The 13428-nt window shown below is 42.2% G+C and overlaps 1 protein-coding gene across 6 annotated transcripts in view; it reads right to left on the reverse strand.

The window, feature by feature from the left end:
- Nucleotides 1-13428, reverse strand: part of Yeats2 (YEATS domain containing 2) — a 106136-nt gene that overhangs the window by 61566 nt on the left and 31142 nt on the right. For all 6 annotated transcript variants that reach the window (XM_037209902.1, XM_028857613.2, XM_028857611.2 and 3 more), the window contains one exon: nt 3704-3815. In XM_037209902.1, the coding sequence (XP_037065797.1) occupies nt 3704-3815 (112 nt within the window). The remainder of the gene's footprint in view (nt 1-3703; nt 3816-13428) is intronic.

The raw sequence follows: 13428 nt of genomic DNA on the forward strand, positions 1-13428 counted from the left end.
GACACGTCAGATTTCACTGCTCACGAGCCTGACCAAGGTTACAGATCTACCTAACGCCACTTCACTGCAACCCAATCCTCAATATCCTGGGGGAAATTTGAGTAAAGCCAAATTCCCAGCCTTATCTATAATCACAGATCAATAAAGAATGCTTTACTAAATCATACCACGTCCAGTTTTAAGGTATTATGTGGCACTAATGTCAGTTTATAAAAGCTGTGTGAAAATATTCCAAGTGACAGGCCACAGAAATGCACATGCAATGCCATGATGCCACTCCACGGTGTGTGGTTACGACGCATGACTGAAAACTATGAATGAAAATGTAAGTGGCACAGCCAACATTAAATACTTCAGATACAACAGCACCACAAAATATTTATTTTTAAAGCAAGGAATATAAACTAAGGGGATGATGTCACTAACAAAAGTTAGTATTATAATTCAATTATAATTACACTGTAATTCTTATTATTGTAGCATTTCAACTTATATCCCCACAATAAAAAAAATTAACACCTTATCAGTATAAACACTGTACCATAAGACTAAAAGGAAAAACAGTTAAAAAAAAAAAATCAAAAGCTAACCAGGAGTAGGTGAGGCTGGATAGGGCAGTAAGCGTGGGTGTTAAGGGTTTCTAAGAGACAGGAGCGCAAACCTGGAGAGCTGTGTAGTAGCCCACATAGGCGAGGCAACATGGCCCGCCATATTTTGGTGCTATGGAGATTAAAAACAAAAACACAAGTAATGCTGGTGAGAGGTTTCGGGTGTGGCTTCAAGGGGACACCGAGACAGAAGTTTATCATTAAGAGTTGTTGATGCCATGGATAGACAGACAGACAGACAGACAGCATGGACGGTGGCTCTGGCCATCCCAGCCTGAAACAGACAGAAGCATGGTGGGGGCCCACGGGGTAGAAGTGACAGCCTTTCCTTTTATCTCTGTGGGGAGGGGAGTGGCTTCCCAGCACAAGTCTGTACCGGGGCCGATTCTAGACTGGAGACAGGGAAGTGGAACACAAGAGACGTACAGCCGCCAACATGTGCTCTGACAGAAACCCATCTCTCCAGGTGTGAGAGCTTGGCGGCCTGCTAGCTAGAGTCACAATGTCTCAGTCGGGTGCCTATGGGACCCGCAAAGGGGAAAGCTGCAGGTTCTGTGGCCTACACAGCAAAACTGGTCTGTCTGGATCCTGACATCTACAGCTTTGATATTTCAGCTTTTAGCCAAGACTACAGGGCAACTTTAGGTTACATCCATGTTTCTGTTCCCTGGAGATAGGAATAAGTCTCTCTACAATCTGTATTGTTACACTTAAGCTAAGAACCAATCAAGCCACTTTCTCACAGCTACTGACAAATGCCCTACTGAGAATAGGTCTGTGGATCTGTTCCAGGCTCCCCAGTGCTGGGGGGGCGGGTTCCAGGGAAGACCAGACTCTGCCCTGTTTCCTCAGTGGAGTCTGAGACCAGACTAATATGCAACAAAATAATAAAATCATGTTCCAAGGCAAGTTGCTAAGCAGAAGGGTCTCTGCAGTTAAGACTGTATACTATTCTTGCAGAGGACCTGAGTTTGATTTCCAGCACCCATGTGAGGCAGCTCCCAACCACTTATATATAACTCCAGCTCCAGGGACATCCAGTGTCTCTGGCTTCCAAGGACACCTGCATGAATATGCACCTCTGCACATACATACACATATTTAAAAATAATCAATCTTTTTAAATGTACTTTACTATCATTTTAAAGTACTGTGTTTTATGACCGGATGTGGTGGTATAAACCTTTTATCCCAGCACTCAGAGGTAGAGGTAGGCAGTTATTTCTGTGAGTTAGAGGCCAGTCTGATCTACAGAGTGACAACCTGTTTCAAACATGAACAAACAAAACAACCAAAAAACTGGGTCGCAAATAATCTTCCACTGAGAACTGAAAAAAAAAATGTAATAGGTAAGAACTATGTAAACGAGCCCTTTATTTGATGAATTAGGGCTGGGTCTACTCCCAAATAAAACAGTACATGCAGTGACCAAAAGAAAGCACAGACTGGGGCTAGAGAGACAGCTCGATGGTCAGAGTACTGGCTGCTCCTGCAGAGGACCTGGGTTCTGTTCTCTGCACCTACATGGCGGCTTGCAACTCTCTGTGACTCCAGTTTCAGGGGATCTGATGCCCTCTCTGGTCTCTGGACACCAGGCAGGCATGTGGTATATATACATACACGCAGACAAAACACTCATACATGCAAAATAAAAATGAGTATGTTTAAAAAAAGCAAAAACTATTTTAGACCTTTCCCCAAGAAACTGCCCTTCTGGTCCAAGCCCCCTCTTACTCTTAATGCTGCCTTCCATCTTCTCTAACTTCAAAGAAACAAACAGGGCTGTCTATCCTCAATAGAAAGAAAGTTCCTACAGGTCTCGGGCTGAGAGAGGTCCATGCATACAACAAAGGTAATGAAAAAGAAAACTCTACCGATGCATTCAATTTTATTAGTTCCCTTTTGGGAACCACCGATGATTACCACAAAGGAAGGGGGACTTGGGGTAAGAGGGACCTTATTTATTATTTATTAATTGGTCGATTGATTGGATTCGAGAGACAGGGTTCTCTCTGTAACATTCCTAGCTGTCCTGGAACTCATTCTATAGAGCAGGCTGCCCCACACAGAGCTCTGCCTGTCTCTGTCTCCCTAGTGCTACCACACCCGGCTGCTAAGAGGAACTTTAAAAATGATTTGTCTTCCAACTGGAACAGTTACATACAATGGCCAAAGAAATGTTTAAAGATACAACATTTTGGTATTATTTTCTTTTAACATTTAAAAATCATGGATGATCCTTCTTTTTATATGTGGTGTTAGCTAAGAATTTCTTGCACATGATGGTCAAGTGCTCTACCACTAACATCATAACTCTAAAAATTTTTACTTATTTTTAATTGGTGCTGGAGATTGAATCTAGGGCTTGTACCTGACTTGGCCTTTACTGCATGCTATTTTATGTTCTGCTTTTCATGGACTATAAAGGTAGTTTTCTCCTTGTACAGGAAATATTCAATAAATATGAATTATAATGGCTCTATAACAAGCCACATGTGTAGACCAGTGAAGGATATTCAATTCAAAACTATTACAACCTCATTAATTTTTGTCCCAAACATGTTCACTCCTCTTAATCTCTATGTATTTTGTGTGATGCTTATATTTGCAGTGTTAGGGATTGAACATCACAAAGTATTTGCCTCACATACAAAAATAAAGTCTAGATTAACAGGGTCTCAAGCATCACATTAACTGAAGTCTTGCTGGGTGGTGGCCTGTGCCCTTAATCCCAGCACTCAGGAAGCAGAGGAAGGCGGATCTCTGAGTTCAAGGTCAGCCTTGGTCTACAGAGTGAGCTCCAGGACAGCCAGGGCTACTCAGAGAAACGCTGTCTGGATAAACAGGGAGGGAGGGAGGGAGGGAGGGAGGGAGGGAGGGAGGGAGGGAGGGAGGGGTGAAGTCTTGTTTCCTCAGAGTTAGTTCACCTCCCCAGCTTTGAGGAGAAAGCGCTGCAGGGGTGAGCATCATATGCTCAGGGATTACACTGCTTCCACCATCTGCAGCCGCGGCCCTCAGGAAATCAACGCTACTACTTTAAGCAGGTAAAGAAAAGAGACACTGCGCTTCCCGGGAGCAATGCTCTGCTACAGTACCTTCAGATTGTGTATGATATCTATCCGCTTGTTCTGGCTGTCCTTAAAGTGAACTTGCACTCTCACGGGAAACTCACCCCAGCCTCTTCTAGTCAGATGAAAAGGGGGCTCTCTAGGGAGAAGCAGAAATTTTACAGATTTACCTGTGTTTATACTCTCATTCCAAAGGAGCTTTTCTAAGAGACAAAACAGAAATTCATGTCTTCCCAACAATCAGCTAGGTTTCTTTGTGAGTTACCAAATCAATGCTGAGTTTCTCTCTCTCTCTCTCTCTCTCTCTCACACACACACACACACACACACACACACTCACACACACACAAATGCTAAATAATAAAACTGTAATTCAAGTCTATACTACTAAATGATTACAGCTAAGAGGTACAGACTGTATGATCCAAAGTCATTTTCTTCAGTGGAACTAAAGTAAAAATGTCACACTACAGAGTCAGAAATCCTGCTTGGCATCTGACAGGCACAGGAGGTGAGATGTACATCCCAAACCAAAATAAATCATAAAAAATGTCCAATTTAAAAGTGTCATTTAACTATTTAATTGGTGCTAACTGCTAAAAGGACTTCATAAAAAGAAAGCAAGTTGCTCACAATATCATCTTCCCTACATAGCAGCTGCGATCTCAGAAAGCAGGAGTGTGTGTTTGAATGCTAACTGGACTAAAGAATATAATATAATTTATGAAGTCACAATATAATTTATGAAGAAAGGATAAAGGGAAATGAATGGAGGAGGCTGGCAAACTGTTCCTAATCACTTTGGGTATGTGAAGGTTCATGATACTCTGCTTTTGTGTATGTGCAAAATTTTCCATAATAAAAAAATTCAGAAACTTTAATTGAGAGATCATGAAGTATTCAGTCTATACAGCTTAAGTTAACAGGCAGGAAAACTGAAAATGTCTGTGAATCTTTGAGTTAGAATTAGTGTAACAAGGTGCTGAGATTGGGCAGGAAAAGGCACATTCCCTGGGATGTGCTTTTGGAAAACTGAGACATGAATTAGGTCAGTTAGGTCAGTCTCAGAACACAGCATGAGAGGAGCCTAACATGGGAATTAACAGGCAGATCCAGATTAACTGAGTCTGAGACAGGAAATATTCTGAATTTAAGAGCAGCCTGCAAAGTAGAGAAAATAACTGATGATAATACAATGAGGTCAGTTACTCTGAGTCAGAGTAACTCCACTTTATGTAGCTGCTCCCTGTCTGGACTACAGCAAAACTAGCCATCCACTAGGCTTGGAAGTGTTTGCCAAAACCAGCAGAACCTCTTCGGGGAAAGCTGGTGTACGCACAGACAACGCTCTGAGCCTGGTTTTGTCTCTGCCTTACATCTGCTCTCTCAGCTGCAGTCACCTCCACGGGTTTAATCCTAGGCACTACAGGTTTACAGTCATTCTGTTGAAACATATCAATGACCAGGGAAAAGTCACAAGCAGTGGCCAGCCAGTCTTTCAGTCACTTCTAGTGACTTTTACTGAAGGTTTCAGCTGGGTATGGCACATACCTGTAAATGACGCACTGGGGAGGCAGATTGTGAGTTCAATGCCAGCTAGGTCTACCTGCTGCATTGAAGTTCTAGATATGGAATCACAAAGAATAAATAAATCATTCCTCTACATGGAAGACCTTCAAAAGAACTAAAATGTTTCTCCAAGCTCTTCCCAGGGTGGACATGTCTGATTTCCATGGAGATCGTGGCAAACGTTCAGAGTATTTCCATAACACAAATGCTGCCCTAAACCTTTTGAATCTATTAAGTTTGCCAATGTTTACAACCTCACCAAGCACCATCTAGAGGCACAGTTCAACTGCACAACTAACTTGCAAGGCCACACAGCAGCAAGCAATAAAACCAGGACCCAAACTCCGGCCCTAAGCTACAGAGGCCATGTTCCCACCACCGCGCTAGTGCAGGTGCCCATGGTGGCGGATGTCACTGCCCAGTCCTCCTCCGGATGCACAAGAACACAGGTGTGCAGTGCTGTCAGGCTGGGGTCACACTAGCCCACTGTAGTCTCACGTGCACCAAGGCTAGGGGCAGTCCACGTAACTCCCCAAAGGCAGGGACGGTGAGCACTTTTTGTCATCTCTGCACAAAGTCCAGAGTCCAGCTCACACTTAGTGACTGGCTGATGAATAACACTTACTGTCACAGCTCTTAGGAAGTTGGCCAAGGGTAATCATGACAAGTAACCCAAGTATGAAAAAGATGGTTTCTATAGAAGAAAATACCTGTATTCTTCACCAGGTAATGTACAATGATGAGGAGATTCAGTGATCATGAGAAATACATGTGTGCTTTGATTTAAAAAAAAAAAAAATTAAAGTTCCCCAGTAGCTGCATCAAATTTGATCAAATTAATATACATCAAGGTAATCCTGAAACCAGGCACTAGCAAGCTTTGAGGTCCCACAGAGAACATACTAAGTTCAAAACACAGGCTAACTCTTTTTACCCTGCTTTACACAATACCATATCGGGAATGGTATGTTAGGTCTCAGAAGAATATTTTAAGAGGATACAGATATGCTGGAGTGTGTCAGGGCCACAGCCTAGTGACAGGGAGCACAGCACAGTCGAATAAATGACAGCTAGGCTGGAGTGTGTCAGGGACCAGTCTAGTGACAGGAGCACAAACAACACTGTCGAACAAATGATATCTGAAATAAGTGTATCCTGGAGGTCACAAGAGACTCACGAGCCTCCCTGGAATATCTGACATCTGCTAGAGAAGAAGCATTATGTCCTATCAAAGGCACAGGAGAACGTACTTTTCAGCAGGGAGAAGTGCACACCGGCAGACCCAGCACCGGGAGGCTGAGTCAGGAGGACTGCTTCACATTGAGAGGCCAATTTGGTCTACACAGTAAGACCCTGTCTCAACCCTACACCCTGAAAAAAAAAAAAAAAAACCTCATGGAAATTTAGGTTTCTACTCGGTGTAATTTAAAAATTCCAGGCAAGCAGAGTTACTTACAATGGAACGGTCCACCCCACGACCTCAGTAACTCATTCTGCCATCCAACACGAACCGAGTATTGACTATTCTAGGAATCATGTCAGACTCTGGGGTTGCTACTGTTAGTAATAGGTCGCAAACACCAGGCAGCTCCAAGTCAAGCCTGGGTGGTCTTTAATTCCAGCACTCCAGAGGCAGAGGCAGGTGGGTCTCGGAGTTCTAGGCCAGTTACAACCACACAGTGAATCCATGTCTCAAAAATAAAGCGAAGCCTGAATCCGGGGCTCTGACGGGGCTGTGGGTACGGTGCTTGCTCGGCATGCATGAGACCCCGGGCTTGAGCCCCAGCACCACACAGACCAGGCACGGCAATGCAGCCTGGCACCTCAGCAGTTGGGAGAGAAGCAAGTGGATCATAAAACTCTATCTAAAATAGGGGGGAAAAAAGGAAGGAAGCTCAAATTCTAGTAAGGAAGACATGCATGTAAATTATTAAGTGTAATAACCAACTTGTATACATCACTTGCTGAAAAACAGAGGTAAAACTAATCAGAGCAAATGATTTCTCCAGTATTTTATTTTTGAGACAGGGTTTCTATATAGCTCTGGTTGTCCTACCACTTGCTCTGTAGACCAGGCTGGCCTCAAACTCAAAAGCTCCACCTGCCTCTGCCTCTTGAATGCTAGGATTAAAGGTGTGTGCCACCACTGTAGTTAATAAAGGAAGACTTGCTTTAGGAAAAACTACCTAGATAGATGTTTCACAGTGCCCTTCTAGGTATAGTCAAAATAACAGGGATCAGACTACACACCACTGCCAGTGTCTGCTTCAGTAACAAAACCTTAAATTGCACAAAACAGAGTCTGTTTACTTTTTTTTTTTTTGGTTTTTCGAGACAGGGTTTCTCTGTGTAGCTTTGCGCCTTTCCTGGAACTCACTTGGTAGCCCAGGCTGGCCTCGAACTCACAGAGATCCTCCTGGCTCTGCCTCCCGAGTGCTGGGATTAAAGGCGTGTGCCACCACCACCCGGCCAGAGTCTGTTTACTTTTAACAAGACACTTCAGAAGTGCACAGTAGGATTTCTGTGAAAGTGAGTTTAGTGAGATTCTTCCCTTGGACCATTACCTCCTGCCCAGTGACTGCAACTTCTCATGATCAGACCACCTGAGATTTCTCAGTAAATACAATATTGCATATTATGGCATTTTTTAAATCGCAATGTGTAGGGAAGTAGCATTTTGTAAATTCCAAGTATTATCAATGCCCCATGAGTGAATGGAGAGATAAAGCAGTCATTGTTTTGCATATTGGATATTAAGAACTTTGTGTAAAGAATTTGCAATCTATCTACTTTAGTAAATTAGAAGTTTATCAATAAGAAATGATTACCATGTTTGACCGACTCACATTACTCCTATAAACAAATGTTGTGTCTGTGGGGCCAGTCCTTTCCTTGCCCACTACAGGGTTCTAGGAGCAAACTCAGGTGGCCAGGGTTTCCTGGCAAGGGTCTTTGCGTCTTGCTCACAATGAGCAATGTTACCCCTCTTAAATAATTTACCTAGAGGCTGGAGAGACAGCTCAGTGGCTAAGGAAACTTACCCTCTATCAGCGGACCAGAATTCAGTCCGGTCCCTACATCAGGTGGCTCACAAACACATGCAGGTCCAGTTCCAAGGGATCACACTCACATCTGACTTCTGTGGGTACCACGACACACGTGTGCATGCACACAACATATTCACACAAGAAAAATAAATCCCAAATTTCCCTAACACAATTAACTTAATTTCACCGTATGAGATAGAATTTTCTGTTAATCTGGATGCTGAAAAGGGGGAGGGAGGTAAAGAGCACACACCCCCCTTCCTGACACAGTGGCTCGATCGATATATATAGTCAAAGCTGACAGCGACACTCCAGTCTTAGTCTCCCAAGTGCTGGACTATAGGCATTAGCCATCATGACCAGCAAATCCATCCCGCTGTTCTGGGAATTGGATCTCGCCTACATTATGCATGCTCTCTCCCCCTGAGCTACATCCCAGCCCTTAAACTTGTCTATCTCCTCATTAAAGTCACTGTTGTGGTTTGAACATGAAACGTCTCCCTAGACTCACATGCTCGAACACTTGGCTCCCTGGTGGCTCTGTTCAGGAAGGTTGTGGAACCTCAAGAAGGTGGAAGCTGCTGGAGGAAGTGGGAAGTGTACTTTTAAGATTTTATAGCCTGCTCCCACTTCCTGTTGGCTTGCTTTTCTCTCTTTTCCGTCTCTCAGACATTTAGAGTGTGTGCATGTGCATGCACGCGTGTGTACCCGTGTTTGTGCATGGGTGAGAGTATGAGTGTGTGTGTGCATGTGAGAATGAGTCTGTGTGCATGTGAGTGTGCACGTCTTTTATGTGAGTGTTGAGTGTATGCATGTGTGAGGGTATGGGTTTGTGCATATGTGCACGTGTATGAGCAGGTGAGTATGCATATGTGTGTTACTCAGCCTTTGAAAGAAAAGAAGGAGATTCTGTAACTGGCGCTATGGATGAAATTGGAAAACACTGCTAAGTGAAATAAGCCAGACTGGTAGCCACAGTTAACAACATTAATTGTATACAGAAACCTAACTAGAACACTAAGCTTCTACTCAGTGATACATGTCAAGAAAATAAAGGTAATTTTACATTAGATCTCATTTACATCAGAAAATCATTATACTAACTCTGGCAGGTAAGAGATTTAAAATCATTTAAAAGGTGATAATCAAGGGCTGGAGAGATGGATTAGCAGTTAAAAGAGCACTCACTCACTGCTCTTCCAGATTTGAGTTTGGTTCCCAGAACCCATGTTTGGTGGCTCATAACTGCTTATAGTCCAGCTCCAGGGGATCCAATGCCTCCTCCTGGCCTCCATGGGCACCCACATACACACATCACACAATCACACTGATACACATAAATTTTAAAAAAAAGGGAACAACAGCAAGTAGCATATAAAGGCAGACCTATGAAAATTACACCCCACTTCTAATGGAGACTCTAAAAACCAGAAGGTCCTAGACAGATGTCCTGGATATTTAAGAGACAAGAGATGCCATCCCAGACTACTATACCCAGCAAAACTTTCAATCACCATAGATGGAGAAAACAAGATATTCCATGACAATGTCAAAGTTAAATAAATATCTACAAATCCAGCCTTACAGAAGATATTAGAAGGAAAACCCCAACCCAACGAGGTTAAGAACACCCATGAAAACACAGGAAATAAATAATCCCACACCAGTAAAACCAAAAGAAGAGTTGGAGATCTGAAGAGCATTCTGACATCAGACATGGAGATACAGAGTTTGGAGTTTGCTCAGCTGGTTTTTGGTCTTTCTTTGGTGCAGTATTTCCTCACTATGATCCCTTTCCTCCCTTTTGGAATGACAATTTATATTCTATTATATTACTATATATATAATATACATATATACATTATATATATAAATATAAAATGACATTATATGTAGGAAGTATATGATTTGCCTTTGTGTTTGATTTTTACAAGTGATTACAGTTAGGAGTCTGTATGACTCTCAGAAGAGACTTTGAACATTACTGAAACTGATATAAACTATGACAACTTTTGAAGTTAGACTAAATCCATTTTGTATGACATTGTTACAAACTCATGGAGGCCAGGGAGTGGAATGTAGAAGTTTGAATGAAACCGGCCCCCATTATCTCATAGGTGTGGCTTTGTTGGAGTGGGTATGGCCCACTGTAGGGTGTGGGGTTTGAGGAGTCCTATGCTCAGGATATGGCCCAATGTCTCAGTAAACTTCGCGTTGCCGGCAAGATGTTGGACTCTCATCTACTCCTGTAGCACCATGTCTGCCTGCATGTCACCATGCTCCCCGCCATGATAATGGACTGAACCTCTGAAAATTTAAGCAAGCCCCCTCAATTAAATGTTTTCCTTATTGTAAGAGTTGTCGTGGTCATGGTGTCTCTTCACAGTAATAGAAACCCTAACTAACACAACCCCTAAGAAAACAGAAGCAGTCATTAAAAGTCCCAACCAAAAAAAGCCCAAGTCAGACAGACAGTTTTATTGCAGAATTCTACCAGATGTTCAAAGAAGAGCTAATGCCAATACTCCTCAAATTATTCCATGTAAACAGAAGGAACACTGCCATATTCATTTTATGAGGCCACAGTCACAGTGATACCTAAACCACACAAAGACACAACAAAGAAAAAGAATTACAGGCCAATTTCCCTTATGAACATAAAATACTTGCAAACTGGATCCGAGAACATATCAAAAATATCATCCACCATGACCAAGTAGGCTTCATCCCAGAGACACAGGGATGGTTCAACATACAAAAGAAAATCAGCCAATGTAATCCACCATATAAAGAAATTGAAGGATTAAAAAAAACCTCACATGATCATCTCATTAGATGCCAAACAAGCTTTTGACAAAATCCAACACCCCTTCATGATAAGTCTTGGAGAGCTTAGGGATACAATGAACATACCTAAACCTAATAAAGGTAACATACAGCAAACCCATAGCCAACATCAATTTAAATGGAGAGAAACTCAAAGCAATTCCACTAAAAAAGGAACAAGACAAGGCTGTCCACTCTCTCCATAGCTATTCAATGTAGTACTCGAAGTTCTAGCTAGAACAGTAAGACAACTGAAGGAGACCAAGGGGATACAAACTGGAAAGAAGTCAAAGTATCATTACTTGCAGATGATACGATAGTCTACATAAGTGACCCAAAAATTCTACCCCTTGATAAACACCTTCAGCAAGTGCCTGAATACAAAATTAACTCAAAAAAAAAAAAAAAATCAGTAGCCCTCCTATATACAAATGATAAATGATAAATGGGCTGAAAAAAAGTCAGAGAATCAATGGCCTTCACGATAGCCACAAATAATATAAAATACTTTGGGGTAACTCTAACCAAGCAAATCAAAGACCTGTATAACAAAAATTTCAAGTCTTTGAAGAAGGAAACTATAGACGATACCAGAAAATGGAAAGATCTCCCATGCTCTGGGGTCGGGAGGACTAACAAAGTAGAAATGGCCATACTACCAAAAGCAATCTACAGGATCAACATAATCTCCATCAAATTCCAACATAATTCTTCACAGAACTTGAAAGGACAATGCTTAACCTCATATGAAAAAACAAAAAACCCAAGATAGCTAAAACAATCCTGAACAATAGCAGAACCTCCGGAGGTATCACCATCCCTGATTTCAAGTTCTATTCAGAGCTGCATTAATAAAAACCACATGGTATTGGCATTAAAAAAAGATACATTGTTCAATGGAATAGAACACTGGCCCAGATATAAATCCACACACCTATGGCCCCTGATTTTTGACAGAAGCCAGAAATACACAGTGGGAAAAAAATAGCATCTTCAACAAATGGTGCTGGTCTAACCAGATGTCTCCATGTAGAAGAATGCAAATAGATCCCTATTTATCACCCTGCACAAAACTCAAGTCCAAGCCAGGCAGATCTCTGTGAGTTCAAGGCCAGCCTGGTCTACAGAGCGAGATTCAGGACAGGCAGATCAAAGACCTCAATGTAAGATCAGATACACTGAACCTAATAGAAGAGAAAGCGGGGAATAACCTTGAACACGTTGGCACCATAGACAACTTCCTGAACAGAACACTGACAGCACAAGTACTAAGAACACTTAATCAATGAGACCTCATGGAACTGAAGAGCTTTGGTAAGTCAAAGGACACTGTCAACAGGACAAAGACACAGCCCACAGAATGGGAGAAGATTTTCACCAACTCCATGTCTGACAGAGTATACCAAGTATAAAAGAACTCAAGAAACTATAGACATCAATAGACCAAATAATCCCATTAAAAATGGGGTACAGGTCTAAATAGAGAATTCTTAATAAAGGAAACTCAAATGGCTGAGAAACATTTAAAGAAAGGTTCAACATTCTTAGCCCCTAGAAAAATGCAAATCAAAACTATTTCGAGATTTCATCTTACACTTGTCAGAATGGCTGAGATCAAAACCACAAGCGACAGCTCATGCTAGTGAGGATGTGGAGCAAGGGGAACACTCCTCCGTTGCTGGTGGGAGTGCAAACTTGTACTGCCACTATGGATATCAATATGGTGGTTCCTCAGAAAATTGGGAATTATCTACCTCAAGATCCAGCTATACCACTCTTGAGCATCTACCTAAACTACACGCCATCCTACCACAAGGACACTTGTTCAACTATGTTCATCAAAGCTTTATTCATAACAGCCAGAAACTGGAAAAACCTAGATGTCCCTCAACTGAAGAATGGATGAAGAAAATGTGGTACATTTACACAATGGACCCAGTGACTAAAAAAAAAGAAAAGAAAAAAAAATGATGAAATTCACAGGCAAATGGACGCAACTAGGGAAAAAAAAATCATCCTGAGTGAAGTAACTCAGATCCAAAAAGACAAACATGGTATGTACTCCTAAGTGGCTATTAGCTGTTAAGTGAATGATAACCATGCTACAATCCACAGACCCAGAGATGCTAAGTAACAAGGAGGGCTTTGGGGATTGTGCGTGGATCTCCCAGGGAAGGGAAAATAGAATAAATTTTTCAGGTAGACTGGGGGAGTGGGCAGGGATGGAAATAAAAGGGATCAGGTCGGGGGGTACAGGGAGGAAGTATGGTAGAAAAAACTGGAATTGGGAGGGGCCTACAGGGGATGGTG

Source organism: Peromyscus leucopus, chromosome 12 (genome assembly GCF_004664715.2).
Source record: "Peromyscus leucopus breed LL Stock chromosome 12, UCI_PerLeu_2.1, whole genome shotgun sequence".
NCBI lineage: Eukaryota > Metazoa > Chordata > Mammalia > Rodentia > Cricetidae > Peromyscus > Peromyscus leucopus.